Source organism: Lissotriton helveticus, chromosome 7, assembly GCF_964261635.1.
Source record: "Lissotriton helveticus chromosome 7, aLisHel1.1, whole genome shotgun sequence".
In the NCBI taxonomy this organism is placed as follows: Eukaryota; Metazoa; Chordata; class Amphibia; order Caudata; family Salamandridae; genus Lissotriton; species Lissotriton helveticus.
In genome coordinates this window covers 514,477,751-514,502,800 of record NC_136068.1, presented here as the reverse complement: position 1 = coordinate 514,502,800, position 25,050 = coordinate 514,477,751, and the positions used below count along the sequence as shown (strand labels likewise).

General features: G+C 42.0%; 1 protein-coding gene across 1 annotated transcript in view; it reads right to left on the bottom strand.

Annotated features, from left to right (window-relative positions):
• The window catches only part of LOC144766850 (polyserase-2-like), a 1,745,029-nt gene that overhangs the window by 421,736 nt on the left and 1,298,243 nt on the right, over positions 1 to 25,050 (bottom strand). The window contains exon 11 of the mRNA XM_078650565.1: positions 4,046 to 4,209. Coding sequence (XP_078506691.1) covers positions 4,046 to 4,209 — 164 coding nt within the window. The remainder of the gene's footprint in view (positions 1 to 4,045; positions 4,210 to 25,050) is intronic.

The window sequence follows — 25,050 nt, the reverse complement described above, 5'->3', positions numbered from 1 at the left end:
TTCAGCCCTCCCTGCCCCAATACACTATAGCCTATCTGGGGTGGTGCTAGCACCTCCCAAGACAGGAAACCTATTTTCCAAGCCTCCCTCGCTGGAAGGACTCCCAGCAGCAGGAGGTCAGACTTGTGTGTGTGGCAGCAGCATCCATTTTGTGATGCAGAGGCTGTGGTTAACTTTAACCGGGATTAGTAGGAACAACATGTCTTCTCCCTCTAGAAGGGTGGAATGCTACCCCCGTCGCCAGAACTGGCGAGGGGTTAGTATTCCAAAGCGTATGACACCTTACACGACATGTTTTGATAAAGCCAAACCAAAGTTAGCATTTAACCGCGAGGTTCATAATGCACTTAAGAGTATATGGTATGGCTATATCATAGAACAGCTATAAGGACATGGTTCCGAAAGCTGCAGGCAGGCTCAGCTCATGCTAGAGCACCATCTCACATAAAACCAAGCACTCTGCCTCCAGGATTGTTAAGGCCTGCCATAGGAGTGACTTATAGGTGCATATGTGTCTATATATAAGGTTAGATATAGGAATACGATATCTAAGCAAGGGGTGATTACACGACCTTGCCCCAGCTGAGTGATCAGCCAGTTGTGTCAGTTTGGATGGCCAGCCAGGGGTGGTAAAAGATATGCTGCAGCCCCTGGTAGGCCTTGGGTGCACCTATGCCCTGGGTACCTGTAGTACACTGTACAGGCACTCACAAGAGTGACTCAAATCCCAATTGGTGATGTACCTAAAGTACATGGTGTGAATTTAGAGAGAGAACAGCAGGGCTGTGGGTCTGATTAGCAGGCCCACAGTCACATCTAAGTCGAAAACCAGTGAAGCAAAAAGCAAAAAGTGGGGTGACCATAGGAAAACAGACCCTACTCTCCGACAAAGTATTTATAGTGCTAGGAGGGTCCAGCCTCCAGCTGAAGGTGCTGCAAATATGCATCACAAACAGTAATACAATGTTGGGAAATAATAATTAAAAACATTAATAAAATGAATTATGTCTGAGAGGAAAACAAGAGGGGGAGGTGTGTCCTTGTAGCTGGTTGTAAGGCAGGGACCTTTCAGAGGTTCTTCATGCATGCTTACTAGGGGTGGCTACTCCATTAGGGCGGAGGAGAGTCGCCCCACTGCTTTCTCGCAGTGTGAGAAGCAGAAACTGAAATGGTAAAACATTTTATGTTTCTGCTTCTCGCACTGCGAGAAAGCAGAAGGGTTTGGCGGGTGGTCAAGTCTTCTTGAAAGCAGGGGAGGAGTGGCTTGCCTAATGCTGTGGGCCCTGACTGTTTGGTTAGCCCTCTGGGGCCAACCAAAGCAGTAATTCACACTCTCCCTTTTCTCTATGTAGGCTGCATGCAGCCTACATAGAGAAAATGACTATCCCGTAGGCGCCCGGCTGGGCTCCGTCCCCACCAATCACAATGCTGCCATTACAGCATTGTGATTAGCTTAGGGGAGGGGAGGGAGGCTGCCTGTGGCTGTTTCCTGTTCAAGAGAACAGCAGGAAAACACGGGACCCGGCAAGGAGCTGAGGTGGTGCGGGTCCCGGGAAGGTATGTTTTTATTTTATTTTATTTTAATTAAACACATCCCATCTTTTTTTTTACACACATAGCAGTGCCAGAAAAGACTTGGTAGCGGGTGCAAGGAACAACATGGTTATATTCCATCAAAGAGTATATTTGAAAAGACAAACATGCACAACATTACATTAAACAAAAGAAAAAAAAGGGTGCTCTCACTTTCACATCCATCAACTGTCAGCACAGTAAACAACTGCAAGCGAAAAACCAGTCTCTAACATTTTAGCGTAGCCTACATGTTAAAGCCACGTAGCTATTCAAAAGACGATATCATGTGCGAAGAGCTGTTCAAGTTTTAAAAAATAGTTCTTGACCAAAAGTAAAATAGAAAAATGTTAAAGCCTACAAGAAATGGGGCACTGCTCCAGGGAAGTGAACGAGTTACAAAAAGGAGGGACCAGGAAGACAAATTACCCACTGGCAAGCAAGGAATTTTAAAAGACAAGCAATTTGAGAAATTAAAAATGATAGGCAGAGTTTAAGCCCACAAAGAACATACAACAGATAATTCTGACAGTGCAAGCACTGTCTAGGCTCGACCTAAAATTGAATGTATAAATTGAGGCTTGAAGGTCTGGTGGTTTATCCCTCAGCTACAATTTCATCCCCGAAAGCTTGCTTGAAGAAATCCTTTTGGGGGTATATAAAAGCAAACTACCTACAGAATGCTGATAGTAATATCCTTACTGGTAGGTTCCTGCCTATGAAACCCTTTCCAAGGTTTGAACTGTACTGTGATGAGATCATTCCACAGTGGGCCAAAACACTTTTTATTATGTTTAGGCTTGGCACGCTAGCCCTGAATACATTTTACTCATACATGGAGTAAGGAGAATACATTTCTAATGCCAATGAAGTGTGCACAAAATTTGGAAAGAATCAAAGATGTTTTGTTCAGTTGCCCATTGTATTCGTGGTCCAGAGCAAAATGGTTCAAACCCTATTGCCAGAATTTGGGGATCCTACGCTATTTACCCGCTCTCCCAATTATGAAATCATACACGAGCTACTTTGTATGAGTACATTTTTGGTAGAAGTGGGTGTAATCAGGAGTCAAATGGGTCTTGTGATGTAGTGAAACTATGTGATATTTCAAGCTACTAGAAACGTGAACTTGGGCTGTTTATCGTTTTATGCACATCATAGGCATCTTGGTTAGTTTCAAATCGTAATGAAATATAACGGAAATGGGCAGCTGGAGGTATTTTTATTTTAGTATGGCAGCTTATTATTTTATTTATACTATTTTTTCCTGCAGTGCCAAAACTTTTATTTAATTGACACCTTAAATTGGGCAACAGGTGTCAACCTCCTTTGATTTGGCATGGATTGCATTTGCACTTTAGAAGATTCGGCTTACTCGTGAGATGGTTTGTTGCATATGCACTTAGGGTAATGGAATAAATCTGCTTGACAGACTGCCCCATTGAGGAAGGGCTTTCTTATGCATTGTAATGTTTATGCACTGAGGGGCATATTATCAAGGACCGGTGTTAAAATTATCGCCGTTTTAAGGCGATAATGGGCTTGATAATACGTCCTTGTTAATTCCCATAGAAGCCCATGTTCTGATGTTAACATGGGCTTCTATTATCAAGCCCATTATCGCCGTTTTATTGGCAGTTTCCTGCCGATAAAACAGCGATAATTTTAACATCGGTCCTTGATAATTTGCCCCTTAGAGTTTTGAATTGTAAATGTAGCAAGTGCTGTCGGCCTTAGGATTTTAATGACAATGTAATGAGTGTCATCGTCCATTGTATATTGTACCCACTTTTTGCCCACCAATGATCTGTTATTGAGGGAGTGTACTTCATCATCCCACAGATTGTTATTTTTTTTTAAATTGGAAATGTAATGAGTGTACTGGCTTTAGGAATACTATGACAACATAATGAATGGCTATCACTCCCTATATACTTGTACTTATTTACTGCTTTTTCAAACGATTCGCTGCATATGAATAATGTTGTGTAAACTAATGAATATTTTAAATGAGCAACTGCAGATGTTTTTTGGTTTTAGCATGGGTTGCACTTCTACGCTTGACAAATTAGGTTGTTTAACGGTACACATTGGGATGACCATGAGGTGTAAGTCAAACTGGAGGTTTAACATGTGTTTTAATTGATTGCATGATGTATTTTACAGTTAAATTGCTTTTATGGTCTGTGACCGAAATAAAGTATTTATACCTACCGACCACTAGGTTTGCAGCATCACAGTAGGACGGGCCCCAAAGCATTAATGTACCCCTGTGTCCCACCCCTCCTCTGCCCCTCCCCTTTCCCTGAACAGGTTCTGACAACCCAAAACTTAAGATCAGAGCTTAATGAAGGCAGGACATGAGATCCACACTATATGCATATTGACCAGTCCCCTTAACCATAATTACATGCATTATGTGCCTCATGTGGGGCATAACATAAATCTATGCAGGCTCAGAAAGTCTACTCACTTGGCACACCACATGACCCCCCTCCTGTGCTGTCGCGCAGATCATTCCTTGCTGGATCACATCGTTGCGGTCCTGCATCTCTGACAAGTTGTACATGCAGTTGCAGGTCTTCTTCCCGATCAGCTGAAGCTGCACCTCCTGCAGCACATCTGAGTACAGCCCTCCTGAAAAGCATATAAAGAAGACACGTCTGAATCCAAGAAAGGTGCAATGAAGAGAGTGAGTAATTCCTAGCAAAATAGTGTCACAACATTCTCCCTTGAAAGAACAGACCACTAAAGTAGAACCCTTGGTTTATCAAGACAGCACAGTTTTTTAAAATCATCTATTATGGAATCCAGACAGACGCTGTGGTGCAAGAAGAGAAGCAGAAACTCATAAGCAGATCGAGAAGGCAGAGATATATGACTGCACAGAAAATCCTAGAGCTGTAATGTGTGACTGCTTCCCCTGAGAGAGACTAAAGTGATTGCTCATATTCACTGGAGACGGACATCCTGTAACTCTGTTACCTCATGACAGAAGTTTCTTCATCTCACCAGCAGGAGTAAGTGTCAACTGAAGTGACTGGCAAATTAGTCTTTTGGTGAATAGTGATTCCCTAACAAACAAATCCTTGTGTTTCAGATGACTCTTCAACAATAAGGCATCGCTTTTCCACCCTTCTGAGGACTGGGTAGTCGTGGAACCATGACACCTGTACCTATATTTCTCATACTCAATTGGCCTAACTCTGTGATTTTCTTTATCTAACTCTGCCCCAATTCACTTGTGTAAAATTAAATGTAAGTGCTTAGAAGCAAACCATTGCTAAATGCTATTTAAAATACTGGACATATAGCCGGAATTGTTATGCGATGGCACCTCAGCAAGATGTTCAGCCTTACATCTAGCATTAAAGGCTGTGACACCTACTGGGAGTGCCCTCTCTTCTCTGCAACCATGTCTGGCCAGTCTGAATGTGTCCAGGTTTGGGAACCGTGTGACTTAACTTTAGCTTAGGAGGTCTTGACTGGCACATTCTTACTGAACGCTGCTTTAACAGCATATTGAAAGGTCTTGCTGCTGGTTGCAGTCTTGGTACCAACCTCACTCTTGTTTTCCTTGGTTCCTTAGTACCTTTAGATACCATCCTGAACAAACCCACTTCTGCAAGCTACGCCTACTCTTGCATGCCCACTGGGTCTCAGGCTATCTAAAGGAGCCTGTTTTTGCAAGCATAGTGGGTCTAAGGTTGCCTTTACAAGCACACTGTATCTCAAGCTATCGTAAGGACCCTGTACTTTCATGCTCACTGACCACTCAAACTGTCTCAAGATTTTTGCTCCAAGGGATAGAAAGAAACATTAATTACTTTTCAACATGTGTCCTGCCGTACATGTCTTGTGCATGTAAAGTCTGTAGGAGAGTAGGATCTGCTTCTTATGGTTAGCCCCACTTTTTGCGGGTGTAACACTGTTTTCGACTTAAACTGACTGGGATTCTGCTGTCCAGGACCCCAGTCTAGCTGCTTTCTCCTCTAAATTGATTGCATGTACTTTAGCTACACTCCAGATTGGATACTGGGGTACCCTTATCAGTCCCTAGTATATGGTACACCATGTCAGCGCCTTGAGACCCCATGGGTGAGTAGTGCACTTTACAAATGTTCTGATTGATTGATTGATTGATTGATTGATGTACCCAGGGCATAGATACCCCAGAGCCTCCCAGATGTTGACCATTCAAACTGACACCACAGGTCTGCTACTGCAGCCTGTGTAAGGTGGTGCATGCACCCCTTACTTAGACATAGGTTCACTATATCTATTCTAAATCACTGCACATATAAACCCATCAGTCACCCCATTGGCAGGCCTAATCAATCCTGAAGGCAGGGTGCTGGGTTTTATGTGAGAAGGTGCCCCTGCATGAGCAGAGCCCCTCTGCAGCCTTCGGAACCTATTTTCCGGGGTTGTTTGTGATGAAGCCAACCATATATATTTAAGTGCATTATAACCTCGCAGTAAATGCTAACTTTAAAACTGCTGCCTAGAAACATGTTGTGTTTGGTGTCAAACACCTTGGAATCATACCTCCTCACCAGTAACTGGTGGGGGAGGTATGATTCCACCCTTCTAGAGGAACATATATGAAACACCGTTACACCCAGTACCAGCCTTTGTAGTGTAGTTCCTATTATCCCAATAGGCTCTGCGCATTGGAATAATATCTTCAATAGTATAGACCTAGGGCAGAGGTTAACTAGGTCTTCTACTGACGATATTAGACTTAAAGTTTTTGGTTTTGCCAGCTAGCTCAGAGTTCACTAGAAACTTTCTTTAATAGGCAAGGAGGAGTTTAACCTCCCTGGATAGACAAGAAGGGATTTAGTTTCTGACAACCATAGAACATGACAACTTTGCTCTCCCCTAATCAAGAGTGTATCTCTAGAGTCGTGTGAAAACAAAAGACAACTTATTTTACTCAGTCAGTACGTGCATTCTTAGTTTCACCAGATTGTAGAGAAAAAGAAGAGACGGGCGTGTTCAATAAAAGATGGTATTTATTGATCAGTCTCTTTTCTCGTACAAGAGAAATGAATCGATATTATTGCGATACTTATGGTTAAGTAAAGTGCATACAATAAAAGCAGGAGTATAAAATAATACTGCAGAAGCATTGATATGGTTTCTAAGCCATATGATATTTAAAACTGATAAAATAGATACATACATATATACATTTGACTAATCGTACTCAACTGGTGCTTCTAACCACGCCTACCCCAGTGTACCTGACCTAAGCCTAATACGTGGGCGGGAGTAGATAAGTAGCAGTTTAAGTTAAGTTTGTTTTGCCAAGGGACTGACTCAAGAATTCTCTGCAAGGGGTTGTTCAGTTCTGTACCTGAGATCTAGAATGATTGAGGGCTGGTGTCTCTCGTCTCTGGTCTTGACATTCCAGCTGCCTGCGAGGGCTGCTTGGAAGCGCCGGAGCTGGATTTCTCGGCAGGAGAAAAGCAGCGTCTCGTTCTCAGCGCGTCAGGAAGGCGGGGCAGCGCGTGTGGGCTTCGCTCTCTGCTGGGCTCCTCAGCGCGTCTCGCTGCTCCGATCTCGTCACCACCGCGTGTGTTTGCTTAAAGCAATGTCGGTAAAATGTATACCTGTAAGGTGCCGAGATTGACGTAAGGATGGACATGGATACGTCAATAAGGATGTCATACGAACGGGCTTGTTCGCACATTCTTTTGCTGAAGTTCTCGGTGAAATCAAAACAATGGCCGCAGGGATTTTCCCAGGTTGTCATAGGTTTGATTTGTTTTGAGAACTCCGTATGCCTTATCAGGGGCTGGAGGAATAGTGCTTGTCTAATTAGATGGCATGCGTTATGACCTAATCAGATAACACGTTTCTGTGCCGTGGTGTGGCTTAATCAGATAACGGTTTTTGCACCGTGGGTTGGCTGCTAGTTAATTATTAACCAGAACAGGGTCAGGAATAGGGGGATCGATACAGAACCTATAGGAATACATCACACCCACTCCACGCAGACTATGTCCATATTTACAAGATCTAGGCATAGTAAATATACTAGTAGAGCATGTGTATACCGTACCACCCCAAAATACATCCATTTGCATTTTGAAAACATGAAATATACGAAAAGATATATATATGCATTATATGCACTCAAGCAGTATAATAATGCTAAATAAATCACGCATATTCATACATCATTATTAATAAAATATGAAAATTACACATGAAATGGCTCTTAAGACAGAAGAAAAAAATGCGAGACCATTTCATCACAAAATAAAATATATTTGAACATGCCAGAGGGCAGCTAATGTCTCTAAAGTTCCTAAAATAGAAATTTAGTTCCCTAAGAATAGTTTCTACTTTAAGCAGAAGATAAGTGTCCCGAAAAACTGCAAAATATTTTTTGGGGCCGCTGAAAAAATTATGTTCCGCTGTCCGTAAACTGGAAAAAATTGTTCATGATACTTTATTATCAAAGTTGAAGGCCAAATTTAGGGTGTTGGGAACGCCGTGTGCTAGCCTGCTCAAAAGTTATTATTTCTGCTCTGGTGAGAACATCATATCATTTAGACTCTCGAAAAAACTATCAACAGCTTCCTGCGAAAGTTCCATTAACTCGGAAAAAGATGTTACCATGCATTCATGAGCATGATTGCCTTCATTGATGTTTTGATCAGCATAGCTGACAGAAGGTTGTACCTGATCGATGCTGCTTTCATCTTGAACCTCACTACCCCTCAATCGTAGTGGTGAAGTCTCCACGAATGCCGTCATCAGGATTGGTCGCCGCAGGGGACAGCACAATGCATGAGCCGTGACCGGACCCAACAAAGTTTCTGCATCCATTGGCGCATCCGATTGTAGCGTCAGACAGGTGTCCAACACGCATTCTTCTCCGCATAGCAAGCACCTTAATACAGGTAAAACACAGCTTTGCCACATTGGTCGAAATGAAAGAAACCAAGTCATGTTTAGGTCTCTAAGCCGGGACATTCCTAGGATTTTAGATATCCGGTCCCGGTATCCAATGGCTAGGATTGTTTCTTCCCTTGTCGCAGGTGTTTTGTCTGTGACATGGTTTGCCATAGCGAAATAACAGAATCAAAAATAGGATTCCTGCCACTAGTCCCAAAAGGAGAGGAAGTCCACCAAAGATGGAATGGACAAAGTCCGGAAAAATACCCAGAATGGCTTTAAATGGTGTTAAAGCCCCCGAAAACACTGTCTTAAATACATTTGAGACTCCACTGGTATCAGAAATATTTAAGATTTCGTTCAGGATTTCTGCGAAATGTATGGGGGAATTAGTTGATAACAATGAATGAATCTCTGCCGTTGTCCTTGCAACTTGGAGATCATACGTTTCTTTTGATGACGTGAGCCTGGTCGGCGTCTGAAGGAGCACTGTTTTCATTCTGCTTAAAGTATCAACTCGAATGGAAGCAATTTTCAAATTCGGCCATAACCTTGCCTCCCTGTCTGGCATTGCGCTGGGGAACAATACTCGTTCACAGCACATAACCTTCGCAGTCGTAGTTATGAGATAAGCTATTCCGGGCACAAAGCTACAACATCTGCGGTCTACGATTATAATGTAACTCCCGTTCGATAGTCTCCTAAAGAATGGTTCTATTTGTGTCGCAGGTGTGCCTAGCTGGTGACATGAAAGGTTATTTGAGGACCCTTCACAGGCTCCGTGTAAACTAATACCATTACACAGAAGTGTACCGCTTAGTGACATGGCACAATTATTGCCACTAAGAAACACTTTCCGGCCTTTATTACTGACACAAGCATGTGAATAGGGCAAGTTTCATGTTGACTTAATGTACCCTTTACCCAATTTTTCGTACATGCCAGCCTGTATATATTTTTGGCAATATTGAAACCTGAAAGTAGATATTGGAATATTAATTATTCCATGTATTATCCATTCCTTGACAGGTCGTTCTGACATTGTCAATGGTAATCTCTCGAGTTTCTCAATGCTCAGGATTGTATAATCAGCATCAATCTGTGCCATACTGATTTGTTTATCAGTAAGGTTAAAGATATTGAACAGTGACGTTGTGTTGATTAAACGCCAAGGCACATAGCCTGAACGCAGATTTTGTAACGTCCAGCCAAGTTGTACAATAGAACGCAATTGAGACTGACCGTGTTGTAACAACAGTAAGTCTTGCGATATTATGTCGATTGTGAAGACACAATGCTGTCCAAAGAGTATATTCTGGAGGACAGAGTCATTAACCCATTGTCCACTACAGAAAGTGATTTTTCCAAATTAATACGGTCAATTTCCCGTATTCTCTCTGATGTTTCAATTTGAGTTATTTTCCAGGCTTCGTTATAAGCTGCATATACAGAGGCTGCTATGAAGCGTTTTTGACGCTGTTTGCGCGGTCCCATAATGAAGTCACGCAAGTCAGCACCATCAGTAAGTAAAGTCAGGTGTTGCTTAATTTCTGCCAGTGTGGATGTTTGTAGCCATTGAAGGCAGAGCTTGCCCACACTGTATGTGGTAATTATCCCTGGGTGTTGTCTTTGTGAATATCTAGGGTCTGGCCTGGTCAATGTGAACCCTTGGATTTTGTTCAGGAATCTGTCTTGACAGTTATTTGTATCTGTGGGCCAGATCAACCACTTTTTCCAATCAGGATGTGTTCTGTTTTGGCTTAATATATGGTTTACGTCTATCTCAACATCTATAGAGCTATTACTGTTCATTGATGGCTTTGGAATAGACGGTTTGTTTAAGTCTTTGATTTTGGCTAGGCCAAGACAGGTAGTTTGTTGAACAGTGTCATTCAAAAATATAATTTGTTCTGGGATCATGCAGGCTCTAAACAATGATTCTACACCTTGTACTTGCCATTCCTTTGTACCCCAAACACTTTTTACTTCAACATTTTTGTCCCAGTATTCAAAACCAAATGTACTCATTTGCTCAAAAAATGAGTCTGAATATATCAATTTAGTGTTTGTAAGCATGGTCTTTGTACCTGTCTTATTTGATAATTTGAAATAAAATGTTTCTGCATTGCTTGTGTTGAACCCTGAAAAATATGAATATTTGTCATAAAAAGTTCTTGAGCTACCTTTTGGAGGGGTTGCACAGTGTTCCCATTGATTATAATTCAAAACATTTCTAGGTTGTGCAGATTTATGCAGATAATGATTACTATAGTGATTATAGCAGAACATTTTATCATAATTAGATGAACCCTGCAAATAATCATGTTTTGTAAATTTAGCAGACATCACTAGGTCAGACATCATATTATTAATGCTTTTAACGTCCCAATCATCAGCAACTGAGCTTGATTTTACAAAGTCACTCAATGAGATCTTGATTTGATGTGGATATTTCAGGATTTCAACCGGACCATAGATTTCATAATCAGTATTGTCCCATGCTACCCCACCGGGCATAGGATTGGCTGTGAAGTTGACTGAAGAAAGTTCTCTTTTCTCGACGTGTGAAGACGTGTGTGGTTTGAGGACCAGGTTGATTTTCTGGCTTGCTGTGTCCATTTTAGCATATTTTCCCTCAATGAAGTGTCCCAAACATAGTACCATGATGAGCCAAAGTATGAGGATAAGTGCACCTAAGGCCACCCAGAATTCTATTCATGGAGAAATCAGATAGGTTTCTTTCAGATGTTGAAAAAGTTCCTTAGCTTTATCTTTAAAGGTTTTTGTTGATGTTTGTTCCTTTGATTCACTCAGGTCTTCAGATGAATCACTGAAGTTGATGAAGTAACCGGATGCCGTTCTGTCTATTGTTCCTATTGTTTCAGGATTGCTGTTTGCTTTATTAGTGTGTTTTGTTGCAGCAGCATAGTCATTTGTTACTTCATTGTAGATTGGTGTGTCTCTGCTAAATGTTTTTATTTGGGTTTTTAGAGGTTTAAGTTCCATAGCATTGTTGCATAGTCCTTGTTGTTGTTCTGTTGGCATTTCAAATGTGAGTAGCCTCTTAGATTGAACCTCTGTGTTTGTAGCAAACCTTGGTGTTCTGCTACTTATCGGGAGTCCACTTGGCCTACTGTTTGTTATCGGCCACATGACTGTGGTTTTATCAGGTCGACTGATACAACCCTGTTCTCCTTTTTACCAGCAAGGGGCGGTAGTACTACTGATCTTGTCCCGTTGATAGACAAGACAGGAACTGCTTTTCTGTAAGAAGGCCCAAATTCCTTCTTTACCGCGATCTTTTCTCTGACTAGATCCCCGACTTTTGGAATCCAGACAGGTCTTGCTGGGACAGGTGGTTTTTCTTCAGTGGTCGTTGGCTGTTGTTTCAACTTTATGTTGCTCAGGTCTTTCCTTGTTTCGTTCAAGTCCTGTAAAATAGCCAAACGATCTTTGATATCAAAGCTTTTTTCTTTAACCACTGAAGTCTGACTGTCAAGATCTAAGATCATCATTCTAGTTCCAAACAATAATTCGTACGGACTGAATCCCCTCAGAGAATTTCTTGGCAGGTTATTTAGACTATGTTGGACACTTATTAGATGTTTGACCCACTCAGCTCCCGAACCTAATACCTTCGCTGTTATAGATTGCTTTATGCCTTTAGTTTTTTCTTTACACCATCCCGTTCCCTCAGGTAGGAAGTGAGAAGAGTCCTGCTATGCTATGCTCATTTGGCCATGTTTTTTCATACGCTTTAGGGCAAGAAGAAAAAACATTCAGCCAGACGTAGCATGCCTCTAGCGTATATGCCATTATAGACTCGCAAATCTTTTTATAACAGTCCAGACGTCAGCCGAGTGCTGGAGTCTTACTTCATAAGTCGAAATTAGTCTTTTTATGTTAATATAACGCTTTTTTCGTGATAGGTATATAATTATTGTTGTTGTTTTTCTGGAGCGATGTGCCATGGTAATAGTCCTCCTCGCTCGCCACTGCGATCTCTATTGCAGTCTGGGCAGTTTTTTACAAAAATCTGATGATGCAGGCTCATGCCTGGCCACCAGTACACTGATTGTAATTCTTCCAGAGAATCTTTTTGTTTAAGGTGTCTGAGACCTTCACCCATATGTGCGTCCGCTATTAACAAGCCTCTCCTGTCCGTGTTTGGAATCACTCTATCCCCCACTCCAGGGATTCGAGCAAAAGGGACTGAGTTTGCATCGATTATGTATGTATAATTGAGTGGATAGTTGATCGGTAGTGCTGAGCAGTCGCTTTTTGATGACGTTTTCACCGCCAGCATAGTTTCACCGTCAATGTGTTTTACTGCACGCTTTTCCTTGACTACGGAAGCCGATTCAGTTGCTGCCGTTGTGGCTTTCTCAGCCAATGAATTCCCTGCAACGTGAACGCCATCACGTTGATGACTCAGTGTATGTATCACGTGAGTCTTTGGTAGTTCTTTTTGCAAATGAACTACTTGTTCCCAAAGCACTTTTTGCTTTATTGTTGCACCTGTGTCATCTTTGTAACCGTTTTGAATCCATTTCTGTAAATCGTTATTGTATGATTTGACGCAGTAATACGAATCGCACACAATAAGTGTCGGGAATTCGCGATCGGCATTATCTAGCGCCATTTTTAACGCTATTATTTCAGTATGTTGTTCTGAATTATTTTCTACAGAGTGTGTTTTTGTAAGTAGAGGTCTTAATTTACCTCCGCGCCACACTTCTTTTACGATTTCGCATGTGGCCTTGTAAGCCAGCTCTCCCCAAACTGAGGGTTGAGCATGCCCGTCTGTATGTATTACACAGGCGTACTGTCGTAAAGGCAGAATGTCGATTGGCAGAGGGTATGTCATTTCATATTCTAGATATCTTAATTCCTTTAATTCTGGGTCAAAGTAGTATTTTACTCTGTCCGTTGTAATTGAATTCACCCATTGTATCCATTCTGGATTCAACGCTGTTGTTGGTAAATTACATGGGGTTGTTAATGCCTCAAAGGCTGACTCCGCTGTTCTGACTGTGATACGTCTACCGTCAGCGTTGTCTTTTTCTTTTGCTATAACCGTTTGAACTGCATGAACAATGTTGTCTTTAATACTGAACTTCTTTTCAGCTTCTGTGTACAAGTGTGATTTGTATGCAATTGGTACCTTTTCTCCCTCATTAGAGGTCAGGTATGTGAATCCGCATCTTCCTGGGATGACTCGAATCACAAGATTGCGTGTGTTGTCACGTGTTTCTAATTTTGTTTTAATTAACATGTCTGTTTGTAAAGATCTCAAAATTTCTGTGTGTTTTTGAGTCCAATTGATTCTTTTAAAATCTGGTTTTATTAGATCATAAAGGGGTTTAACCCTTTCTGCATAATTTGCAATGTATGTTCTTCCGAAGTTTAGGAAGCCTAGAATTGATTGTAAGTTCTTTAGTGTTCTAGGAGCTTGGAGTACAGCACATTTCGCTAGGAAATTGTCAGCCAGGCTTTTGCCTTCACTTGATAGTTCATATCCTAAAAACAGGACTGTTAGATGGGCAATTCTTGATTTTTTAAAGTTGAATTTGTAACCCTCTGCTGCGAACCCAAGTATTATGGTGTTCACTCTCTTCAAGTGAGTATCCAAGTCATCATCTGTTAGGTAAATGTCGTCGACATATGATAATGCCTCGTCATCGTATGTTTGTAGTAATTCTGTTACTCTTTTTGAGAATAATCCTGGGCTGTTCTTGTGCCCCTGGGGTAAACGGCAGAAACTTTTTTGCGAGCCATTTACCGAGAACGCAGTCAAATATCTGCTCTCTGGTGCTATATTTTGACAAAAAAATCCATTAGAGATGTCTAATGTTGTTTTGTATTTTTTGCGCACTATGTTATTCATTAGTGCAGCACTATGCGAGTTTTGCACTGCAAAGGTTTTGCAACATGAGTTAAGGTGTCTGTAATCCAAAACTAGACGATATGAGTTGTCTGGTTTGGAGACAGGAAACAAAGGATTGTTCATTTGTGAGGTGCAAGTTTCAATCACCCCCTGGTATTCAAGTTGATCTAGGATCTCTTTTACCTGTTTTTAAGCTTCCTGCTTAATTGGGTACTGCCTCTGTGCAGTAGGTTGTGATTTTAACTGGATTTTGTGAGGAGGAGAGTCCTCATCCCATCCCACATGATTTTTATATAAAGCAGGCGCTTGAGCTACTGCCCACTTTCTAGCAAGTGTATATTTTTTATGAATTGGAATATGATTTGAGAAGGCAGGCATAATTATTTCTTCGCCATGAGGACACTCCCTGACAAACTCTGGTGGCCAGTCTTTCTCAGCTAGAAGGATGTCATAGCCCTGGGAGAGATTATCCCAAAATAGTCCCCTTATTTTTCTAGTCTTATCCCCCTCTATACGCAATGTAATTTCATATATTTTATGAGGTTTGCTAACTCTGGTATCTGCAGTTTCCACCTGAATGTATTCATTCGTGTCCACTGTCTCCAGATGATTCATAAGGACTTTGCGAGCTATGCTCACTTCTGCTGCGCTGTCTAGCATTGTCTGAGCCCATTCTCCGTTTTTCAGCTGTGTTCTCAGTATTCTCGGCATCTTTGATTACTTTAATACTGGCTACCTTCTTTTTTGGAAATTGTAATTTTTTACTTTGATGAGCAGGTTCCTTGTCTTTGGACTTGACGTGCTCTTCCCTGTATTCTGATCGTCCTCTTCTTTCCGATTTCTGCGAGGAAGTCTGAAAAGATTGAGAGGGACGTGTATCATTATCTTGATATCTATCAGGTTTCTTCAGATTATCCCTATTTCTAAGGTTGTATTTTTTCCCAGAGGGCTCACTTTGGGGAGACCTGCGTCCTTGGTTCGGAGATCTTTCTCTCCGCCGAGGAGACCTTCCTCTGGACTGGAATCTTTTTTCTTTAGGATTGGATTGTTTGTTTCCATCCCAGCTCTTTTTTTGAGTGTTTAAATTATTTTTAATAAATGCCTTTTCAGGACTTTCAATTAGTTGAGGTTTTACCGGTATTCCACCCAGACTATCCCTTCCTAGTTCTTCATAGGATTTCTCTATGATTCTGGCAATTTCAGTTGGTTGGTCTGCTATGTCTTTCTCTTTTAACCTTTGGCGGATCGCCACGTTTGCTGCTTCTCCCTTTATGTTGGCTAATAATATAGCCGAGACCTGCTTGAAGTCTTTCAGTAATTTCATACCAAGAGTTAAAGCGGGTTCTGGACCATATTCATCTTGAATCTGTTTTAGCACATCTGGTATTACTGACATGGATGGTACACCATGTGTTTTTGTGTATATGGAAGCAAAGACTGTACCCCAAGTGTCACAGTCCTCCACGTGTGGTGCGATTCCCATTGGAAGACAGATAGTCAGAATCCTGTGTTTTTCTACCGGGGTGGTGTCTGGAAACACCGCCTCTATTTGAGTGATTTTTTGTGCTAGCCAGAAGGGTATTTGTTCCCGTTTTGCGGGTACTTTACCCAGACAGGACTGTATGTTCTGTGGTGTAATTTTATTTGTGTTACCCTGATGAGGGTTCAGCTGTGGAATTTTACTTGCTGGTTGGACTGTTGAAGTCCGCATTACATATTGGACTAATTGTCTATGTATTTTTATTAGTTGTTTTAGCTGTATTAAAAGCTCTGCTGCAGACATTTCTTCAATGTCTGGATGTGGTGTATATCCGGCTAGGACCGGCCACGTTGCTCCTGGTCTACCTAGTGGACCGAGCCTAGTGATGTGATTATTATGTTTTAGGGCGCCATTAAACAAGAGCAGGTGCTCTTGGAATTTGAGTGGTACTTCCACCTCCTCGAAAGGAGTGTAGGTATCCGGTGGTTCCTCTATTTTATAATAGTGGAACTCTTTTGTTACAGCGTTTGCTGCTGGAAAGTTTATCCATGAATAGAATACCTCTGTCTGCCGATATTCGTGTGCCTCAATTACGAATATGACTGTACCACCTCTCGATGTCAGTCCATTTTCTATAAGTTTTAAGGTTATAGATTTCCTTATGTTGACCGGGATGAGTATTGCATTTGGGTCATTTTCCAGCAGAGTATTGTCTGCTACTAGGAGTTCAGCTGCTATTCTAGCTGTCTCCCTTTCTTCATCACTGTCTATCATTTTACCGACAGGAAGGTTATTCTGTTTGTTTGCAGATCAGGTTTCTATGGAAACAAAGATTAGATGCACAATATTTTGGAACAGTGTATCCTTCAACGTTGACTAAACCAAGAACCATACATAGGAGTCTCCTCCTGCGAGGTTTGGCGGATATAACCTTTCACCCACTCCAGACGTCTTTGGAGTATTATGGGAAAAAAGGGGTTCTGTGTGAAAAAGCACGACTGAGTTACTCTAATGTCTTGCGTTAGTTTTATTGCCTATCCAAACGTTTGGGCGCCATGTAGTGTAGTTCCTATTATCCCAATAGGCTCTGCGCATTGGAATAATATCTTCAATAGTATAGACCTAGGGCAGAGGTTAACTAGGTCTTCTACTGACGATATTAGACTTAAAGTTTTTGGTTTTGCCAGCTAGCTCAGAGTTCACTAGAAACTTTCTTGAATAGGCAAGGAGGAGTTTAACCTCCCTGGATAGACAAGAAGGGATTTAGTTTCTGACAACCATAGAACATGACAACTTTGCTCTCCCCTAATCAAGAGTGTATCTCTAGAGTCGTGTGAAAACAAAAGACAACTTATTTTACTCAGTCAGTACGTGCATTCTTAGTTTCACCAGATTGTAGAGAAAAGGAAGAGACGGGCGTGTTCAATAAAAGATGGTATTTGTTGATCAGTCTCTTTTCTCGTACAAGAGAAATGAATCGATATTATTGCGATACTTATGGTTAAGTAAAGTGCATACAATAAAAGCAGGAGTATAAAATAATACTGAGGAAGCATTGATATGGTTTCTAAGCCATATGATATTTAAAACTGATAAAATAGATACATACATATATACATTTGAGAAATCGTACTCAACTGGTGCTTCTAACCACGCCTACCCCAGTGTACCTGACCTAAGCCTAATACGTGGGCGGGAGTAGATAAGTAGCAGTTTAAGTTAAGTTTGTTTTGCCAAGGGACTGACTCAAGAATTCTCTGCAAGGGGTTGTTCAGTTCTGTACCTGAGATCTAGAATGATTGAGGGCTGGTGTCTCTCGTCTCTGGTCTTGACATTCCAGCTGCCTGCGGGGGCTGCTTGGAAGCGCCGGAGCTGGATTTCTCGGCAGGAGAAAAGCAGCGTCTCGTTCTCAGCGCGTCAGGAAGGCGGGGCAGCGCGTGTGGGCTTCGCTCTCTGCTGGGCTCCTCAGCGCGTCTCGCTGCTCCGATCTCGTCACCACCGCGTGTGTTTGCTTAAAGCAATGTCGGTAATATTTATACCTGTAAGGTGCCGAGATTGACGTAAGGATGGACATGGATACGTCAATAAGGATGTCATACGAACGGGCTTGTTCGCACATTCTTTTGCTGAAGTTCTCGGTGAAATCAAAACAATGGTCGCAGGGATTTTCCCAGGTTGTCATAGGTTTGATTTGTTTTGAGAACTCCGTATGCCTTATCAGGGGCTGGAGGAATAGTGCTTGTCTAATTAGATGGCATGCGTTATGACCTAATCAGATAACACGTTTCTGTGCCGTGGTGTGGCTTAATCAGATAACGGTTTTTGCACCGTGGGTTGGCTGCTAGTTAATTATTAACCAGAACAGGGTCAGGAATAGGGGGATCGATACAGAACCTATAGGAATACATCACACCTTCTCGACCTGGGCATCACAAAATGGATGCTGCAAGCCACAGACACAAGTCTGCCCTCCTGCTGCTGAGCTGAGCTCGAGAAGGGGAAGGCTTGATAATAGGTTTCCTGTCACAGGGAGGTGTGACCACCTCCCAGACCGGATTTAATGTATTGGGGCTGGGTAGGTGCACAATGAGAGTGCCTGAAAGTCTACAACGGGGGCACATTTGGTGTCCATGTGCATAGTCTAGCTCACACCGGTTGCAGGAGCCATTTGCTCCTGCTCTGGCATGAAACTGGACAAAGGACATGAGTGTAGCCATCCCCCTGTCCTGACCCTCCAATAGGTTGGTCCCCAGGCTTTGTCCCACCCCTTCCTTCGGAATAAAGTAGGAACCCTGAATACATGACTTTAGATGTTACCTGGACTAAACTCAGCAAGCAGAAACCAAGTACGTTCACGATCTACACCTCGCTGGACGACTGCCAAAGTTCTTACTTGGTGCTTCAACCACTATACGCAGGAACAGTATGACGCAAGTTCCCAATTCTCTCCTGAAGCTCCCCCAGCCACACACACGTATAAGTGTATAAGCTAGTTGAGTTCCACGGGGGAAAGGGGATGGGACAGAGAAGAGACTGCCACACACTTGTCTGGGTGATCTCCTACTCCCCAGACTTCTGTCTTCTATTATTTCTTCTTCTTGGGCTGCTTGAATTGTGCTGCAAAAGAAATATAGTTACTTCTCTTAAACTTCCTATTCTATTCCTTATCTTTCTGTGTGGACTGTCTTTTCTATCCTACCTGCCCTTGGTGTGGCCTTTGCTTCTCTTCTAAATTTATTTTTCTGGATTTCTTGTTCTTCTTTTCTGTGTGCTGCAGGCTGTAATGTATTTAAATGATTATTCCTTAAACCTCTACTCTCCCATTAATCTTGCTTATGCATTTGTCTTACAGGGTTCCTCACCTATTGTACTGCTGCACTAGCTTCTATATGGATTCTGTTTTTGTAGGTAAGTATCTTGCTGTATTTTTACCTGAGCCTGTACTTTCTTATTTATAGCCAAGTAACTCTTGTCTTATTCCCATAGGATATCACTAATGTACTCTAAAGCAAAGTAACACGCATTATCTCCAAGCCTCTAAAACAACTAAGATTCCTCTCTTAATTCTGTAACTCAAGAAGCAAAAAACTCAAGGTCTTTCTCCTAATATATTGTGTTGTTTTCTTTCTTGCGACCGTTATGCTTGTGCTGTCGCTAGAATTCACTCGAGAAGCCCGCTGTGCTTATGCGCATGCTCCGCTCGAGAACACAATACCCTCCTCATGCGCACTCCGGTCAAAAGCTTCAGTAAATACTTCAAAACAAAATTGGAACGGGCTTACTTGATTCAGTAGATGCCCTTCTCCCTTGTTCTCTCCAAAACCGAAACTCAGAATTTATTATTCTCTGGCAATAGCGCGACACATAATATTCCCTAAGCTACGCGGCGCTTTCTTGAGGAACGTCTTCCTCCTGTCGTTACTCAGGTGAAGTGCGCCACTCCTGACGCGCTTCACCTGCTTCATGAAAACTGGGGCTGGAGACTAGACTGCCAACCTTCCTTCCATCTGCATAAACCTCGGCGGCCATTTTTAATGTCCCTCGAGATCGTCTTTGGACTGACAAAAGTGTTTTCTTACATTTCCTGAGCTTGTCAATTATAAGTACATTTATAGATTGCCTTTTTACCCCTTAGGATCTTGCGTTCCTGACAACGACAGAAGAATCTCCCTTGGATTAAAGGAGTTACTCCCCTGCTGAAGCAGGACCTTAAAGCATCTGACCGGTTTGCATCTCCTGAGCTCCTGAGGACTCCGAAGATTTCTGCAACACAGGAAGTGGGTTCCTGTCCTGAGCGTCCCTGAGGTTGAGCTGACCTCTCAGCAATTCTGAGACCAGTATCCCTCGTGGGGACCGTGCAACCCGAACCCTTGTGCACTGTGTACTTTTGCAGCAGCTTATGTTTTTGGCAATCCCTGAGGCTATGCTTTGGGCTACGTGTAGTCCTGACCCCGAGCAGTATTTCCACCAAAGATTTCCGGCTTACACTCCACGAGTGTTCCGTGGGCTGGTATTTCGTGATTCAGCTCAAAGACCCTTCGCGATCCCTGGTCTGTTGGCCTGTGGCTCCCTGTGAATGTAACTTTGACTTTCCTTGGGCTTCCCTGGTTGCTCCAGACGTGCCCTGACTTTCCATTGCTTGGAGAGTCCCCAGGACCTTGCTGGTCCTCACCATAACCTGTTTCCTCTGCCCGTTGGGTTGCCGTTGCCAAGGCTTTTTGGTGTTCAATCTGGACACTGACCCCCCAGCACTTGACATCCTTCATGGGACAGCTCACCTCCAGACTTTGGTTGTCGTCGACTTCTCCTGGTCCCCGTGGCTGCAGAGTCAAGCATCCAATCTCATCACCTGAAACACCTGACATCGGTAGACATTCGTCTACTGAGCCCCTGGTCACCCTGAAGTGACCCAGACTCTGTCCCCTCTGCTTTCAGGTTCTTCTCACCTCGGATCCAGGCTAGGATCCCGCCAGACACTTTCCATCTTCCCGGCAGGAGCACTTCTTCGCATCACGCCATTGAAAACGATGAGGGTTTCCGACACCACTTGACCCCTATGCACCCGGCTCCTCCGGGATAGGTAACACAGGTACCCCGCTACTCACAAGCGTGCTGGCCTTAGGACCTTCTATGTTCCAAAGGGTTTGCTTGAAGTCCTCTCTGACGTGTCCTTAAACTATAATTTTCCAACCGCGACTTTCCCATAGAGTTGAACGGAGCTCGCGTCTGTGTTCTCACACTGCACCCGTCCTCCATGGGTCCCCTGTGTCATTACTTTGGGTGGTTCCTTGGGGTTCCAGAGATTCTATGTGTCTAGGCACTGTGTCTAGTTAAGTCGTTGTTGTTATACCATTTTTTTAGTATATGGTTCGGTCTCCCCCTGGAGCCCGCTGTGTATTGTGCTATTTACTATCGTTCTATTGGTTCAGTATTGTGTATCTTGTGCTCTAATCTCATAAAGAGGTTAGTAAAGAGTGTTTAGTAATAAATACATATATTTTATATAACTCTTGTGTGGTTCTCCTTTCATTTGGTCATTCAGGAGGTTCTGATCTGGTAAAACAAGCTGCTTTACATTCCATCTAGACTTAGCCTAAAGGCTGCTCTCCACAGCTACCACTAGGATAGCTTTCTATAAAGGTTGTCTTAAACCTATTCATCAATAAGGGTTGTTTGGACTGGTACAAGGTGCCCACTTTAATTAGTGTACTAGGCCAACTTCTCGCAAAGTCACGGTAACAAATTTGCATAAAAAGAATATCACAAATGCAAGACCGCAGTTTAAAGACCTAACACTTAATCAAGACAAATTTCACAGACACTTCTGGGTTCTCACGAAGTAAGGTGCTACCCATGGGTAAATCACTTCACACCTCTCCAGGGTTATAATCACTATATAAACAATCATACCACACAATACCATACTAGGAGCGAGGTCTCGTAAGGAGGCTGCAAAGCTTCTTCGCAAAAGGAGGGGTAAAAGCCATAGACTCTAGGGCACAGTGGCAAATGTTATGAGGCACTTACTTTGGCTCTCTCAGACACTATACGTTTGGATGATCCTACCGATTTCTAGTTATCCTCTGAATAATCCTGTGTATCTTCCCAGACTCAAAGTAATGTATCCCAGAGGCATGAGAGAATGCCTGCTGCTGAGTGAATGAGTGGCTGCCTGAAAATGGCTTCTAGCTGACCCAGCTCCCAGTGACAGAAACAGCAGTTTGCATATTGAGTTGCTCGCAATCGTACATACTAGTGCTGTTGTATAAACTAAGACTCTGGCTTAGCTCTTCAAGGTTTGTTTTCATATCCACGGGTGTAACGAGTGAACTTGGTTCAAGGCACCAATATTTGAATCTGAAAGACAGGTTATGTAGCACCACAAATCCCCACCCAATACATAGTTGAAGTGGCGTCAATACTGTTGGGTTACAAATAGTCCATAAACTGGAATCCAGGGAAGCCAAGGCGGTTGGAAATAAACCTACATTGAAACTATACTAAGGAAAAGACACTTTAACTAAAAAAGGTTTAGTACAACAGTCTCAACTTGTCGCTTAGTACATCTAAAATAACCACACGGAACATGATTAAAACAGCACAAATGTATGCTGTGAACAGCGAGAATAAAACACACATTTCTACCATAGTTAAAATGTCATCTAATACCCATAAACTAGGGGTGGGCGGAACTCGTACTATTTGCATAAAAACTCTATGTCATTCTGCAGTGTTCCAGCCACTGGCAAAGCTCAGCAGCGCACCACTCACCAGCGTAATTAAATTATTTAGATCAGAGCCTTGTTCACCCGCCAAGAATGTGTGAGACTGACTACTGTGGAGAGAGCATCCTATGCCTGGAGCAGACGGGGTCTTTCAGTGGAACGCCTCTGCTGCAGTGAGTTCTCTCCTCATGAAGTGCTTTTAAATCAGCGCCTGTTTCTCCACTTTAAGAAAGATACAGGGCTCGAGGTTGGTGTTGCCTACTGAAAAGTGACAGCACCTTTATCACAATGCATTGGGGGTTGAAAAGATGATTTCTTTATATCTTCTTCTCAAAAATAAACCCCTACAGTGCGGTTTGACCTTGTTTTTTTTTGTTTAAGAAAGTTTTTATTTGCATTTTGAATTAAATACAAACATATGTCATAAGTAAATGGAAAACTAAAAATATGAAGAAGAATTTACAAAACATATGCAATGAGCAATAAACCAATAATAATAAGGATATAGAAAGGGGAAGAAAGAAAGAAAGAAAAAGAAAGATACAGGCGAAGTAGAAAAGAAGAATGGAAGGGCAAAAGAGGAGAAGGAGAAAGAAAAAGAAAGAGAGGGGAAGAGGGGAATAAGTGGGAGGACTAAGAATCAGTCAGGGAGTCGGTTGGAGGAAAGATAAGAAGTAAAAGGGAGCCAAAGAAGATCGGATTTAATTTTCAAGGGAACAGAAGAGGATGAAGCGATAGCAATCCTATGTTCATCGCAAACAAAATTCCACCAAGTGTGAACTGAGATTTTAGAATTATCTTTCCAACATAATAAGATAACTTTAAATGCAAGGGAAATAAACAAGTCCAACAGTCCTGCAGAAGAGGAGATAATATCAACTTCAGATGACAACGAACCTAAGAAAATATTCTGAAAGGATAACGTAGTAGAGCAACAAAATATTCGCATACATATCTTCCAAATTTGCTTCCAAAAAGATAAAACAGGGAAACAGTCATACAACAGGTGTTTAAGCAACCCAGTTTCTGTAGAACAAGACCAGCATAGTAAGGAAGATGTAGGGGAAAACTTATGAACACTGACAGGGGTGAGAAGGACTCTATGGTATAGGAAAAGTAGGGATTGAGTAATGCGAGCAGCAGGAGATACTTTAAACAGTTTGGACCATATACGATCCCACAGTGAGATAGGGAAAGTAGTAGCAAGGTCATTTTCCCATGCAGGCTCAACAATTGATTAAGGACGGTCAGTATCCAAGGACATCAATGCAGTATAAACAAGGGCAGCCTTAGGTTGTTGATGTGAGAATAAGGGATACAGTGAAGAGGTAGGAACAAGGGAGGGTAAAACGTCAGGCATTGAGAGGGAAGTTAAGTGTGATTGAATAGCAGACGTAATAATAACATATTCTGAAATATAAGACAGAGGTAAGTTAAATCGTAGTTGCAATTCCGGAAACGGAATGAGAGAAACATTATCAAAAAATTGATGAACAAATAAAATATTCTTTTCTTTCCAGTGCTTAAAGTAAAATGTCTTGCCTTTATATCTAAGAGACTTATTATACCTTACAACAGATAATAAGAAACATTGTAAAGGGGACAAGTTGGAGGAGAAGACATTATGTAATACTGTTTGGGAATATTGTAAAATAGGGAATTTGGTTAATAAAGAACATTTGGACATAAAAACAAAAACAATATGTTGAAAGGGAAAATCTTTCAGTAGAGAGCGCTCTAAAAGAACCCATGTAGGTATAGGAGTTTCATTAAAATCATAGGCCAAAGAAAAGGATTGTTTAATCAGGAAGGCGGAGTGATACGTTTTAAAGTTGGGAAAGTGAACTCCTCCCTCAGACTTAGGGCGGATCAGCTTATGCATAGCTATTCTAGGATGCTTGTCATTCCATAAAAATTTAGAGCATATAGCATTTATACGGGAGAAATAAGAAATGGGAATTCTAAATGGAAGCATAGAAACAATATAAAGAACATGGGGGGTAATCATCATTTTAATTGTATCTAACCTACCCCACCAAGATAAAAATAATGGGGACCAAATTTGAAGAAGGGAGTTGATTTTCTTTATGAGAGAATCAAAAGTAAGTTTAAGGGTATCTCTCAAGGAGGGGCCAAACCAAATACCAAGATACTTAATTTTAGAGGGACACCATGCAAAATCAGTATTATTGAACATGAATTGATAACAAAGAGAATTAAGTGGGAGGACTTCAGTTTTTGAGAGATTCAATTTATATCCGATACAGAGGAATATAACTGGACCTCATCCAAAAAGGGGGGAAGGGAGGATTCAGGATTGGACATATATACCAACACATCATCCGCATAAGCAGACAGTTTAATTTCAGTGGAAGACATTTTAAAACCAGTAATGTCAGGATTGGAACGAATTCTTTCTTAGAAGGGTTCTAGACAGAGGATAAATAATAAGGGAGAAAGGGGACACCCTTGAC